Below are 15,932 nucleotides of genomic sequence, written 5' to 3'. Positions count from 1 at the left end.
TATTTGATTTTTAGGAGCATTATCAACTAAGGCCATATTGCTCCAGGAATATGCGGTGGTCATTCACTGAATGACCTTTCCGCATCCTCCGTATTTGGTGGTGACGGGCTCGAATCCCGGTCTAATCAAGAAGCGTGTGCTACGTACTGCTGCTCCTTCCCACCTGGCTACGGAGGCGCCATAGATATTATGAAGAACTACTGAGGGAAAACAGGGAGGAATTTAGAGATAACAAAGTTGAAACTTCCTGGACAGGAGAAGAAGGATTAGCATTGAGGAAGTAGAAATTGAAGTAAAAAAAGGGAAAAATGGAAAGGCACCTGGACCTGGTGGAATGAACATGGAGCTACTAAAATACGGAGGAGGGGAAAATCATCTCACTGCTCACAAGACTATCTAACAAACTATGTAAAGGAGAAGAAATACCATCAGAGATGACACTGGGATACATCACTTCTACGTTTAAGAAAGGGGGATAGAAGAAATTGCTCGAATTACAGAGGAATCTGTGTTTTAAATCCAAGTGCAAAGCTTTTTAGTGGGAAAACTAAATTAGAGAAAGAAATAAGGATTTTGGAGGAGAAGTGTGGATTTACAACTGGACGGTCCTGTATTGAGCATTTATTCACAGTCAAGCAGATTCTATAAAAATGGCAAGCTACGGGACAAGATATAGGATTAGTGTTTATTGACTTGGAAAAAGCTTATGATAGTGTCCCAAGAAAGGTGCTGTAAAGTGCCATGGAAAAAATATCAAATGACAACCACTGAGCGATATAATTAGAAAAATATACAAAAATAACACTTGCTGCATTAAAATTGGGTCAGAAATATCAAGGAAATTCAAAACATCAAAACACTTGCTACAGGGGTGCTGTTTATCCCCCACGTTATTCAAGTTGTACCTGGAAGTGACTCAGGAGGCTTGGTTCCAAAGATGCAGTGGGACTAATGGGATTATGTATGACTCAAAACATCTACCTTTCAAACCTTTTGTTTGCAGATGACCAGGTACTGATTGCACAGGATGTGGAGAAAGAATGCTGACTATATGTGCAGAAAGCTATTGGAACTATATAGAGAATGGAATTTGACAATGAATTTCAATAAGACGGAATATATGAATTCAACAGGGGACATTTTGAATGTAAATGGAGCACAAATAAAGAATGTGAAGCAGTTTAAATATCTAGGAGGTATTGTGCAGACGGATGGTTCATCTGAAGATGAGATAACAAGAAGAATTAATGAGGGAAGAGAGATCTTGAGAATGTTGAATCCGATATGATGGAGCAATGATATTCTCCCAAAAACCAAACGAATAATATACAACGCAATATTTCAGAGTATCCTACTACATGGATCTGAGATTTGAACCATAAAGGAAAGGCAAAGGAAGAAACTGCTAGCTGTCGAGTTGGATTTTTGGAGATCAGCCCAAAGATCCAAATTAGAAAGAGTTAGGAATGTAGACAAGAAACGTAATGGACGGTCAAATAAACATCATTGACAAAATAGAACAAAAAAGATTAGAATGGTATGGACATGTTATGAGAATGGGGAAGAGAGACTACCCAAAGAAGCAATGGAATGGATTTCCCTTAGAAGGAAAAAGGAGAGGAAGACCTAGAAGCACATGGATGGAGGGAGTGAGGGCAGTTATGGAAAAGAGGAAATTGAAGAATGGAGACTGGGAGGACAGAAAAGAGTGGAGGAACAAAATTTAAAAAAAAAAAATATATATATATATAAAAAATAAAAAAAAAGTTAGGTCGACGATAATCATTGATACAATGGAGAAATCCAAGAAGAAGAAGAATATTTATTTAAAGTGTAAATAAAAAGTAATATACTTCTCCACTGGAGCAGTGCCACCACAATATGAGATCAATGGATTACGTAACAAATCTAATTTGCTGTGCACAGAAAGAGGCTGTGTACAACAATTCTACATAGCTTCACAATTTGAAGCTTTTCCCCTAGAACTTAACAATATGAAATCAATGCACCACGTAGCAAAATAGTTTGCTCATAGCTATGCACAGAAAGAGGATATGTCCAACATGAATAATAATTCAATGCAGCTTTTACAGTTTGAAGCTTTTGCCCTAGACTTAACATTTATGTATACTTAAGTATACCTAACCTTTAGGATTATATTTTTATATTCTGCTGTTAGCTAAGACAAGATCTGATTATAGTGGTATTAAAATTCATATTTACTAACACTTTTTAGGTAAAGCAAATCTCAATATAAGATTTTAATTATTAATTTGCATATGTTTTTTTTTTTTTAAATTTCTCTTACTATCTTTATAAGAACAAATTGTCCTTATAAAGATAAAAAAAAAAAAAAGCACCAAAAGAGAAACAGACTATATTACTGTATAAAATTATAACTTTTAATGTTAATCAGCTTTTTCAAAAAAAAAAAAAAAATTACCTGACTAATTACAAAGAAAGAATAAAGATATTTAGCAAAATTTTACTTACTCGATCTAGGTTTCTCTTGATCATGTCTAAGTTTAGAGTTTTCCTGTAAAAAAATTGAATTACATTTAGCAGAAATACAACTGAATCACAGTAGCAATCATGTTTAAATTTAATGAAGATTAGCATTAGCAAGAATATATCTGGTTAAGAATGACTGTAATAAAAGCCTGCATCCTCTTTGTACAGGACAGACACTATGAAATGCTACCAACCTTTGAAACTTTTGAATAGCTGGAGATTGAATAACTGTAAGCAGGAGAAAAGCAAAATTTTCTTTTAAACCCAACTATTAGATTTTGGGTGATTATAATTCTAGAAGAAAGATACCAGACTTTAAACCTCTTTAGATACGTTGAGTCGAACTATTATTTATAACAATGACACTGCTATTCAGGCATAGCTTCAAGAGCATTTCTAAAGCTTCCAGCAAGGGAAGATCTGAATTCAGGTTGTCTTTTTTATTTTTTTTTTTATTCACCTTGCTGAATATTCTCTGGCAATCAGCATTGGTGTGAGAAATTGCTAAAATGACAAGCACAACTTGCAGTTATTTGTTATATTTCAAGATTCCTTGTGCATTTGTCAGTTCTCTAACCAAGGACCACTCCATATCAATTTTTTCTTCTTTCATAATTAGCATTAGCATTAGTAGAGGCATTTGATGCAAGAAAGCAAGCTTATGCAGCATCAGCCAAAAAAAAAAAAACCACTTCCACTTCACCCCCTCTGTTCGTTCAAAATACCTGTCCAGCTGAGCCTTAAACTTATTTAGGCTATCAACCTCCACCACAAGGGATGGCAGTCTGTTCCACCAACCAACCACCCGCTGGCTAAAGGCAAATTTCCGCACGTCTATCCTACATCTGTCTTTCCTCAATTTGAATTTATGCCCTCTCAGGTGATTTTTCTGAGCTAGAGGAAGAATCCCATCAGCATTGAGCATGCTTAAACCATTCAAGGCTTTATACACCTCTATCAGATCACCTCGCTGGTGCCTAGTCTCCAGACACTGTAATTTGCAAAACTTAAGCCTTTCTTCGTAAGAGCACCCCTTTGTTCCATTCACTAATCTTGTTGCCCTTCTCTGTACTCGTTCCAGCAGCTCTACATCCTTCTTGAAATGAGGCCTCCAGACCTGTATACAGTACTCTAGGTGTGGCCTGACCATTGCCTTATACAATGGAATAATCACCTCCTTATCCCTGCTGGAAAAATTCCTGTATATCATTGACAATACTCCATGAGCTACTCTTGCAGCCCGTCTGCACTGCTCAGAGAACTTCATATCTGCCTGCACAACCACCCCCAAGTCCCTTTCATTCTCTATCACTGTCAGTGTAGTACCACAGAGTTGATACGTTGCTCTGGGGTTGCTGTTTCCCATGTGTAGTACTTTACATTTGTCAATGTTAAACTTCATTTGCCACCTCTCAGCCCATCTGCTCAACCTTTCCAGATCCTGTTGCAGCAGCATAGTGTCAGTAGTGTCCTTGACAACCCTGCCAACCTTTTTATCATCTGCAAACTTGGACATTAAGCTTGATACCATCATCAATATCATTTATAAATACAGAAAACAATAATGGAGCCCTGAGGGACTCCACTAATAACATTAGTCCACGATGAGCAGTGTCCATTGATTACCACTCTCTGTCTTCTCCCCCTCAACCACCCCTTTATCCATAGCAGCAATTTGCCTCCAATGTCACACTGCTCCAATTTGTGTAGCAGTCTTCCATCTGCAACAGTATCAAAAGCCTTTCTAAGATCCAAGTATATAATATCAAAGTTATTCCCTGAATCCAGTTCTTTTGTGACTGCATCATAGTATCCAATCAAGTTGGTCAGGCAAGACTTCCCCTTAACAAAACCATGCTGTGTCTGAGCTATAACTGAAGTCTTGTCTAAATGATCCTGCAGTGCTTCTTTAACCAGTGCCTCCATTAATTTTCCTGGAACAGAAGTTAAGCTCACAGGTCTATAATTACTTGTGTCAGCCTTTGATCCTCCTTTGTGAATTGGGGTCACATTTGCACATTTCCAGTCTATGGGTACCTCCCCTGAGTCCAAGGAAGCTCTCATAATTATGGCTAAGGGTTTGCTTACTTCCTTTGCTGCCTCCTTTAATATAACTGGATAGATCCCATCCACCCCGGGTGCCTTTCTTGTGTTTATCTTCAACAGTTTCTCCTCCACTTTACTCCCAGTTATTTCAAGATTCTGTAGCTTACTGCTAGAGTTGAATACACCTCTGGCATTCCCCTTGCTGAATAACTCCTCATGTGTGAATGTCGATGCAAAATATTCATTTAGTTTGTTAGCTACCTTAGCAGGATCATCAACAGTTGACCCATCAATATCAAGTGGACCAATCTGATTCATCCCCTTCCTTCTAGAGTTTACATAAGTAAAGAACTCTTTGCTGTTTTTCTTTGCATCCCTTGCCAAGGATTTTTCGTAATCTGCCTTCGCCTGCCTAACCTCCTTTGTAACTTGGTTGCATATCAACTTGTATCTATCATAGGCTTCTGTGTCATGTGTTAATTTGTAAGTATCCCATGCATTTTTCTTCTCTGCCATATGCCTCATTAGTTCATCTGACATCCATTTTGGCCTAAACCTTGAACAATATTTCTTAGTTGGTATGTAAAGCCTAGTAGCTTCCAAGATAAGTTCTTTGAATGCTTCCCATTTTGAATTTGCTGTTGGTAACATCATCAGTTGGTCCCACTGTATAGAATTTAAATACTGTCTCAGTCCATCGTAGTCGCCTTTACGGAAGCAATAACCCTTCCCTTTACCCCTAATGGTAGTTACCTCTTTCAGTAAATCCCACTTCAGCACACTGTGATCACTGCCACCTAGTGGTTCATTTATCTGCAGATTCTTAATGCATGAAGAATCACTGCTGATAATCAAATCAAGAGTATTACTCCCTCTAGTTGCCTCCCGAACATGCTGATGTAGAAAACAATCATCCAATAAATCCACAAAAGCCCAGCTAGTGTGTGAGTAACCAGCCCCCAAATTCCAGTCAATATCTGGGAAATTAAAATCTCCCATTATAAGACTCTCTGATTTACTGGCCCACTCTATTTCCCTGTACAGTTCCTTATTATACTCATCAGAGTCATTAGGCCTATAGCACACTCCTACTCTCAATTTTGATCTCCCAATGCTTATGTCACACCAAACTGACTCAACACTGCACTGTCCAGCGATGTCGACTGGCTTCACTTCCTTGGTTTTTATGTGTTTCTTAACTAATAGCATAACCCCTCCCCCTTTCCTATCCTGTCTATCCTTTCTGTAGACGTTGTACTCCCCAAATTGCATTTCTGCATCCCTTATATCTGTGTGACACCACGTCTCTGATATCCCAACAATATCTGCCTTTGATGTTTTGAGCAATACCTCAAATTCATCAAATTTATTTACTAAACTCCTAGCACTGGTGTACACGCAAGTATACCTGCACCTGTTTCTATTCTTAGCTACCCTAACACAACCCATGTGTTTACTTGTACCACAATGGCTCCCAGCAGTCTCTGAAATACCATGCATCTTGTTTTTCAGGCTTCTGCTCATTCTAATAGAAGCAGTGTAAGAATCTCTTTCACCTCTGCCAGTGGCTACTGTCAATCTATTGGTCTTTGTCTCCCCCCAAGCTAGCAGTTTTCCGACCCACCTAACACTGCCTCGATAGCATCAGCAAATATTCTTGCACCCTTTCTATTTAAGTGTATCCCATCCCTGTAGAAGCAATCTCTCCTGTTAACAAGTACAGTCCAGGCTGAAAAAAATTCTACCCCTTGAGCCTTGCACAATCTTTCCAGGGCCGAATTGATCGACAAGGCTCTCATCATATACTCCCTCCTATCGTGTCTGGGCAGAATTGCAGACACTTTCAAATTCAACCCTAATTCTCGGCTTTTGTTCAACAGTGACCTGTACTTGTTAAGTAATTCTGCCGGTCTCCTACTCTTAATATTATTAGTGCCAACGTGTACAACTATATCACCTTTTGTGCCCTTAAAAGATGATATTCGCTCTACAACGTCATCAACCTTTGCCCCTGGCAGACATACCCTGGTCCTGTTCCACCTATCTTTTTTACAAAGCATGTTCCCCGTTTCCCTGACAATAGAGTCACCAACAACTACTAGTTCCTGTGGACCAGCGCATTCTGCCTAGGGGGCTGCCCCTGTGTTGCCTGATGACCAAGTGCAAGCTCTGGCGTTGATGTGGGCAGCTGAGAGCTTGATGGGCCCCTCAATTTAGTTTCTTCGAGGGCATCCACCCTGTCCTTCAAGCTCTCATATAGGCCCACAAGAACGCCGAGTTGTTGCCTGATATCGATACACTCCTTGCATCGCGCACACACAAAGACATCCCCCTTGGCAGTATCATGTCCCGTACCCGATTGCTCTGCAAACATCAAGCAAACAGTGCATTTTATAAGGCTGTGAGTCAGAGGACAACTGCCCCCCTCAGTTCTGCTCTGAGCCACAGCGCTTCCATTAGCTTGAGCCTTTTGCTTTGCTGCTCTGGTCTGAGTCATGATTCTATTAATTTATTAATTAATTATGTTATGTTATTAATTATGTTAAATATAATTAATTATATTACGTTTGTAATCTAAGTCGTTACATGTATTTATTTAAACGTACAATTTAACTCCTAACGAAGTTCAACTAACGCTATCTAGTACGGCATACAACTATCGTATCACAATGGCGGGAAAATTACGAACGGTACCGGAGTTGAAACACGTGGAAACCTTTACCGATACTTTTATGCAATTACAAGGCCGAGTAAAGAATAATTACACCAAGTTAATAGTGTCTAGTAGGTCCTCACAGAGCTGATACTGCAAATATGAATTTCTCTATCTTCAATAATACGGAGAGGTAATAGAAAAGAAACTTTCTTGCAAAATTGATCCATTTCAATTTGATTCTAAAAACCTCTTCTCTGGATGACAAATTGGTTCTCCAAATATAATTATATTTAAGGTAAAGTTAAATAATATTTAACTTAAAGCATCTGAAAGTTCTGCTGTAAGGATATATGTTTTATTTTTAGGAATTCACAAGACAGCTGGCCACAGCTGACTTGTGAATTCCTAAAAATAAGAGATTTCAGAGTCTGGGTGCGAGGTTTGCCTGAGCAGACATTGCTCCTTAAAGCTCTTCAAACAGAGAAGTTTTTCCTGATTTATTTTCTGCTTTATTAGTTTAAATTGTCATATTAACTTATTTTCTAGAGTAGCTTTATATTCCTAGTTACGATACTTAGTTTAAAGTTTAACTTAGACAGAGATTTCGTAGATATTACTTAGTATCGGTAACGGTATCAAATCCACGTGTCACAAATTGAACGAGAGGTCTTTTAACCAAATTTAGTCGATTTATTAACCAATTGTTATATCAAATTATCTTCTATAAGTAGATTATAGACCTAGTCAGGATCCTTAGTTTATTCTAAATTGAGATAGCGAGATTTCGAAGCTAATCAATACTTACGAGTCCGTAGAAATACCGTTCGTGAATTCCCGCCATTTTTACACGATAGCATAAGCTTAGTGTAGTATACTGCATAATATAATATTGTCAATTAATCAGTAAATCTATTAATCTTGATAAACTTTATTGTCAATTAAATTGTATTTTTAACTCTATATATATATAACGACTTAATCGTAATAAATAATTAATACATAACTATAGTGGTACACGTGATACGGAAGTTGTATAAAGGGAACACTAGATACCGAAAAAAAAAAAAAAAAAAAAAAAAAATATATATATATATATATATAACATAACTGTTTTGGGATATAACTTAAGGATTTAATTTTTGTTTTAAATTTTATTGAATTAAATTGGAATCATGACTCTGACCAGAGCAGCAAAGCAAAAGGCTCAAGCTAATGGGAGTGCTGTGGTTCAGGGGAGAACTGAGGGGGGCAGTTGCCCTCTGAATCACAGTCTATTAAAATGCACTGTTTGCTTGATGTTTGCGGAGCAGTCGGGTACGGGACATGATACTGCCAAGGGGGATGTCTTTGCGTGTGCACGATGTAAGGAGTGCAAGGAAATCAGGCGACAACTCAGCGTTGTTATGGGCCTTTATGAGACCTTGAAGGACAGGGTGGATGCCCTAGAAGGAAATAAATTGAGGGGCCCATCAAGCTCTCAGCTGCCCACATCAACGCCAGAGCTTGCACTTGGTCATCAGGCAACACAGGAGCAGCCCCCTAGGCAGAATGCGCCGGTCCCACAGGAACTAGTAGTTGTTGGTGACTCTATTGTCAGGGAAACGGGGAACATGCTTTGTAAAAAGGATAGGTGGAATAGGACCAGGGTATGTCTGCCAGGGGCAAAGGTTGATGACGTTGTAGAGCGGATATCATCTTTTAAGGGCACAAAAGGTGATATAGTTGTACACGTTGGCACTAATGATATTAAGAGTAGGAGACCGGCGGAATTACTTAGCAAGTACAGGTCACTGTTGAACAAAAGCCGTGAATTAGGGTTGAACTTGAAAGTGTCTGCAATTCTGCCCAGACACGATAGGAGGGAGTATATGATGAGAGCCTTGTCGATCAATTCGGCCCTGGAGGGATTGTGCAAGGCTCAAGGGGTAGAATTTTTTTCAGCCTGGACTGTACTTGTTAACAGGAGAGATTGCTTCTACAGGGATGGGATACACTTAAATAGAAAGGGTGCAAGAATTTTGGCTGATGCTGTCGAGGCAGTGTTAGGTGGGTCGGAAAACTGCTAGTTGGGGGGGGATACAAGGACTAATAGATTAACAGTAGCCACTGGCAGAGGTGGAAGTGATTCTTGCACTGCTTCTATTCAAATGAGCAGAAGTCTGAAAAACAAGATGCAGGATATTTCAGAGACTGCTGGTAGTCATTGCGTTACAAGTAAACACATGGGTTGTGTTAGGGTAGCTAAGAATAGAAACAGGTGCATGTATACCTGCGTGTACACCAATGCTAGGAGTTTGGTAAATAAATTTGATGAATTTGAGGTATTGCTCAAAACATCAAAGGCAGATATTGTTGGGATATCAGAGACGTGGTGTCACACAGATATAAGTAATGCGGAACTGGAATTTGGGGAATACAATGTATATAGAAAGGATAGACAGGACAGGAGGGGAGGAGGGGTTATGCTATTAATTAAGAAACACATAAAGTCAAAGGAAGTGAAGCCAGTTGACATCGATGGACAGGGCAGTGTCGAGTCAGTTTGGTGTGACATAAGCATAGGGAAATCAAAATTGAGAGTAGGAGTGTGCTATAGGCCTAATGACTCTGATGAGTATAATAATATATTGTACAGGGAAATAGAGTGGGCCAGTAAATCAGAGAGTCTTATAATGGGGGATTTTAATTTCCCAGATATTGACTGGAATTTGTGGGTTGGTCACTCGCACACTAGCAAGGCTTTTGTGGATTTATTGGATGATTGTTTTCTACATCAGCATGTTCGTGAGGCAACAAGAGGGAGCAATACTCTTGATCTGATTATCAGTAGTGATTCTTCATGCATTAAGAACCTGCAGATAAATGAACCACTAGGTGGCAGTGATCACAGTGTGTTGAAGTGGGATTTACTCAAGGAGGTAACTACCATCAGAGGTAAAGGGAAGGGTTTTTGTTTTCGTAAAGGCGACTATGATGGTCTGAGACAGTATTTAAATTCTATACAGTGGGACCAACTGATGATGTTACCAACAGCAAACTCAAAATGGGAAGCATTCAAGGAACTAATCTTGGTGGCTACCAGGCTTTACATACCAACTAAGAAATATTGTTCAAGGTTTAGGCCTAAATGGTTGTCAGATGGACTAATGAGACATGTGGCAGAGAAGAAAAATGCATGGGATACATACAAATTAATGGGTGACATGGAAGCCTATGATAGATATAAGTTGGTCTGTAACCAAGTCACAAAGGAGATTAGGCAGGCAAAGGCAGACTACGAAAAATCCTTGGCAAAGGATGTAAAGAAAAACAGAAAGGAGTTCTTTACATACTTGAAATCGAGAAGGAAAGGGATGAATCAGATTGGTCCACTGGATATTGATGGTTCAACAGTTGAGGATCCTGCTCAGGTGGCTAACAATCTAAACGAGTATTTTGCATCTACATTCACGCATGAGGAGTTATTCAGGAAGGAGAATGATGTAGGTAAAGTAAACATTGGCAGTGAGCTGGATGATTTTGTAATAACTGAGAGGAAAGTGGAGGAGAGATTGTTGAGGATAAACATAAAAAAAGGCACCTGGGGTGGATGGGATCTATCCAGTTATATTAAAGGAGGCAGCAAAGGAAGTATGCAAACCCCTAGCCATAATTATGAGAGCTTCTTTGGACTCAGGGGAGGTACCCATAGACTGGAGATGTGCAAATGTTACCCCAATTCACAAAGGAGGATCAAAGGCTGACACAAGTAATTATAGACCTGTTTAACTTCTGTTCCAGGTAAATTAATGGAGGCACTGGTTAAAGAAGCACTGCAGGATCATCTAGACAAGAATTCAGTTATAGCTCAGACGCAGCATGGTTTTGTTAAGGGCAGGTCTTGCCTGACCAATTTGATTGGATACTATGATGTAGTCACAAAAGAACTGGATGCAGGGAATAACTTTGATATTATATATTTGGATCTTAGAAAGGCTTTTGATACTGTTGCACATGGAAGACTGCTGCACAAATTGGAGCAGTGTGGCATTGGAGGCAAATTGCTGCTATGGATAAGGGGATGGTTGAGTGGCAGAAGACAGAGAGTGGTAATCAATGGACACTGCTCAACGTGGACTAATGTTATTAGTGGAGTTCCTCAAGGTTCAGTGTTGGGTCCATTGTTGTTTTCGGTGTTTATGAATGATATTGATGATGGGATATCAAGTTTAATGTCTAAGTTTGCAGATGATACAAAGGTTGGCAGGGTCTTTAAGGACACTACTGACGCTATGCTGCTGCAACAGGATCTGGAAAGGTTGAACAGATGGGCTGACAGGTGGCAAATGAAGTTTAACATTGACAAATGTAAAGTACTACATATGGGTAACAGTAACCCCAGAGCAATGTATCAACTCTGCGGTACTACACTGACAGTGGTGGAGAATGAAAAGGACCTGGGGGTAATTGTGCAGGCAGATATGAAGTTCTCTGAGCAGTGCAGACGAGCTGCAAGAGTAGCTCATGGTGTCTTGTCAATGATATACAGGAATTTTTCTAGCAGGGATAAGGAGGTGATTATTCCCTTGTATAAGGCAATGGTTAGGCCACATCTTGAGTACTGTATACAGGTTTGGAGGCCTCATTTCAAGAAGGATGTAGAGCTGCTGGAACGGGTACAGAGAAGGGCAACAAGATTAGTAAATGGAACAAAGGGTTGCTCTTACGAAGAAAGGCTTAAGTTTTGCAAATTACAGAGTCTGGAGACTAGGCACCGGCGAGGTGATCTGATAGAGGTGTATAAGGCTTTGAATGGTTTGAGCATGCTCAATGCCAATGGGATTCTTCATCTTTCTCAGAATAATCACCTCAGAGGGCATAAATTCAAATTGAGGAAGGACGGATGTCGGATAGATGTGCGGAAATTTGCCTTTGGCCAGCGGGTGGTTGGTTGGTGGAACCGACTTCCATCACTTGTTGTTGATGTTGATAGCCTAAACAAATTTAAAGCTCAACTGGACAGGTATTTCGAACGAACGGAGGGGTGAAATGGGAGAGGTTTTTTTTTTTTTTTTTTTTTGGCTGATGCTGAATAAGCTTGCTTTCTTGCATCATATGCCTCTACTAATGCTAATGCTAAAGACTAATGTTACTTATTCTCGGCAGATACCACCACCCAGACGGCACTGTTTTGAAGTGTATTGGCTTCTCATCGGTGAGTGGGCAGGTACGCTGTTGTTGCAATCTGCAGTGGTATCCTCCAAGAATAAGTAACATTAGTCTTCTCCATAGGTAAAGCATTAATTATTCGGGGTTGTACAATACCATGGGAACTCATTGTGAAGGTATTTACAATATGAGATATAATTAAAACGATGCATTAAAACTACCTTGGTAGTAGAAATGATGTGTGTGCATAAGTCAACTCCTTCATACTCTTAGGCATTTAGCCAAGAAATATCTTTTAGTTTAAACTTTAAGTTCTTTCATTATTATAAAAGAAAACTTTTATCCTTTTATTAATCTTCATTGCTGTATAAACTGAGAGAGAGAGAGAAGGGGGGTTATCATCTGTAGGTCATATTGTATGTATTGCACTGTAATGAAAAATCTGCAAAATCAAGTTTGCTTTTTTTTTATGGCTAACTGAAAAGTTGCAGCAAACTATTTTTTTCCAGCTAACCATCATAACTATTTTAGGATGGTTAGATGGAGAAGGTGTCAAATCGAGTCAAAGAGATGGATTCATTATCACAAAGTCAAAAGTGGCAGAAGCCTCTGTCTCCAAAAGCAGTTCTCAGCTACAAAGCACCAAACATATTCTTGTCATGCTTCATAGCAACTCTGGAAGAAATTTTATGCGAGTCTGTTGATAAACTGTCACTATTTGCAGATGTCATCCTCGGTCAACTAGAAGTGCATTGCTTTGACTGAATTTTTCAATTTCAAAAATAAAAAAAAAAAAAAACAACTTGCAGAACGAAATCAGGAGAGTATAGGGCACAGTCAGAGAAACTTGCTTAGTGATCAGACACTGCAAAACTGATATTGCACTGCATGAAAGCATGTTGTCTTAATGCAGAATCCACTGTCTCCCACAATTCCAGTCTCTTTTTTTCAAATTTTCTTTCTCTTTCTCAATTTCAAATTTCATCCATCAACAGCTGAATGTAATACAGCTAATTCCCTAGTTGATTATATGGAACATAGTTAGGTGTAATCATTCCTTCCATTTTGAAAAAATCAATGAGCATTTTCTTGATCTTTAATTTTGACATTCAATCTTTCTTTGGTCTTCAAGAGCGAGGAGTTTCAAATGTAATGATTGTTTTTTCATTTTGAGGTTATATTGGAGAAGCAAACTACAAAAGCTTGCATCTCCTTCAAATTTTTCCAAAATATCAGTACACGTTTATTTTCGAGTTGATAAAAATTTAGGGTAAGACTTTTTAGGTGTGTCAGCACATATACATAAAGCATTTATTGTCATCACCATGTCTATCTGTCCTCATGCATAAAACTCATTGCTCTTTGCTCCCCCCTTTTTGTTATAAATCATGATTATTACTATTTGCTAACAAGCTTGAAATGCAATGCACTGCAAACATTAACTAACTTGTTTTTGTGTTTAAATTACTTTATAAAATTTGTGCCACTATTTTTTATTGAGATAACTCGTCTCCTATCATTCTAATATTCAAATGAATCATTTTCACAAGAGTTATCACGTTCCATATTCTTCTGAATTTTCATAATTACTGGATAGACAGGTCATTCACCTTCCACCTCTTCTCTCCTATGAAATATTTTGTGACATTTAAAAAAAATACATGCTCTTGATAACGTTAACTGCCCATAACCTTGACTAATAAATAGCAGTTGCAGTTTTATTCAAAAATTTGATATTTACACGTTTTCATGTCTAACACATGAAAAATTATTAAAAAAAAAAAAAAAAAAACTATAACTTTACAGTTAGTATATATACACTGGTGTGCAAAATTTAAGGACCAGTCAGGTTTTCACCTGTAGCTTCTCATAAGAGTGGCCTGGATATGGGAAAAGCATACCAAAGGAACCTCATGAGGTATAGAAATGAAGGAAACAAAACGGTACAGAGGGACTTTATTCAAAAATGGCAACATAGCACTGGCTGCCATGATACAGATGCATCACTGCCAAAGATGGAACAAAGGGAAGAGGTGGTCTGCAGTAGGAGATATGGCCACCCCTAATGTCGATGCAGGCTTTGCACCACCTGTCCATACTTAGAACAATATTGCTGATAAGTTCTTGCAGTAACATCATTCATTCCTCTGTCAGCACCATCTTCAGCTGGTGAACATTTTCTGGTGGGTGTGGATGTGCCGCTAGGCATCTCCCCAGAGCGCCCCATATGTGTTTTATGGGATTTAGATCGTGGAAAACGGGCAGGCCAATCCATATGAACAATGTCCTCACTTTCCAAAAGCATATCAACAGCTGCAATGCGATGGGGTGTGGCGTTATCATCCATAAACATGAACTCGGGACCAATGGCACCTTGGAACAAATGCACATGGGGAAGGATTACCTCAGTACAGTAGCGTGCACTGGTTACAGTACTGCCTTCCAGTATCTGGAGTTGTGTACATCCATCCAAGATAACGCCTCCCCAGACGAGAACGCCTCGACCGCCATATCAATCCCTTTCAGTGATGTTTGCGGGGTGATACCGTGTGTCAATCTCTTGCCAGATTAGCTATGTCCAGAATCGCTGCTGAGACTGAATCTACTCTCATCAGTAAAGAGTACCTTAAGTAAGGATTTTGTGGTTGTAACTTTAGAAATAGTGTTGGTCCTTAAGTTTTGCACACCAGTGTATTAACATAATTTTTGGTATTTTGGCACACAACTACAAGACGGTTCCAGGTTAAAATTACTATGCCTGCAATTGGTGGAAGTGTATATTAGAAATGAAAGTGCTGACTCATTACTTAATGGATAATAACCCTCATATATCTGCCTTTCATAGATTGTTCATGAAGCCTCAGAAGCTTTCAGTTATAAAAGTTCAAACATTTTCTAAAAGAAAATAAGCAAAGGAGTTCCAAATTTCACACTTAAATAATTGGAAATCTGGAAAACAACAATATCCTTGTTGTATTTCATGTGCTGCAATTTACATATGTGTTTTTATTAAAATGACAGAAAACTGCAGGACAGTGCAAATTTGGAAAATTTGTCATCACAACAAGATGGAAAACAAATATGGTTCTTAATTTCTTCCTTGAGTCACTAAGAACTTATACCAATACAACAGAGGGATATTTGAAACAGCACCTAGGGTATGTATATACAGTAGTCACTAGCAAAGTAATTTGTTAACTAGGGACAATATTCATTACTACATGAAAAAAGTGAACTAAGTAATAAAACAAAGACATCAGTGAAAAGTTAACTGCTGTACTGCTGTAGTAACATTTCTGGTGTATTTGACGCTGCTCACTAGATTCATATTAAGAATTTTTATTATTTAAATTAAATACTTACTTAGTTGGATCATTTGATGATTCTGTTTCATAAAATTCTACTAAAGAATCACTATAACAACGTCCTTCTTCATCCTAAAACAAAAATCTTCAATTACCACTTTCAGATAAATAAAATTACTTTTGATACTTAATGTATCAGTAAATATTATTTTTTGGTATATAAAACACACATTTATTTATTATAAAATTTTGCCTGAAATTCATAT

At 38.5% G+C, this 15,932-nt stretch overlaps 1 protein-coding gene across 1 annotated transcript in view; it reads right to left on the bottom strand.

The window, feature by feature from the left end:
- The window catches only part of polybromo (protein), a 702,481-nt gene that overhangs the window by 292,310 nt on the left and 394,239 nt on the right, over positions 1–15,932 (bottom strand). The window contains exons 19-20 of the mRNA XM_090389959.1: positions 15,725–15,798; positions 2,494–2,536 (exon numbers count right to left, since the gene is read on the bottom strand). Coding sequence (XP_090246085.1) covers positions 2,494–2,536; positions 15,725–15,798 — 117 coding nt within the window. The remainder of the gene's footprint in view (positions 1–2,493; positions 2,537–15,724; positions 15,799–15,932) is intronic.

The sequence above is a fragment of the Mastigoproctus giganteus genome, chromosome 2 (assembly GCF_048544385.1).
Source record: "Mastigoproctus giganteus isolate SK-2022 chromosome 2, ASM4854438v1, whole genome shotgun sequence".
In the NCBI taxonomy this organism is placed as follows: domain Eukaryota; kingdom Metazoa; phylum Arthropoda; class Arachnida; order Uropygi; family Thelyphonidae; genus Mastigoproctus; species Mastigoproctus giganteus.
The sequence above is the reverse complement of the archived record's forward strand: the minus strand, read 5'-3'. Positions and strand labels throughout refer to the sequence as shown.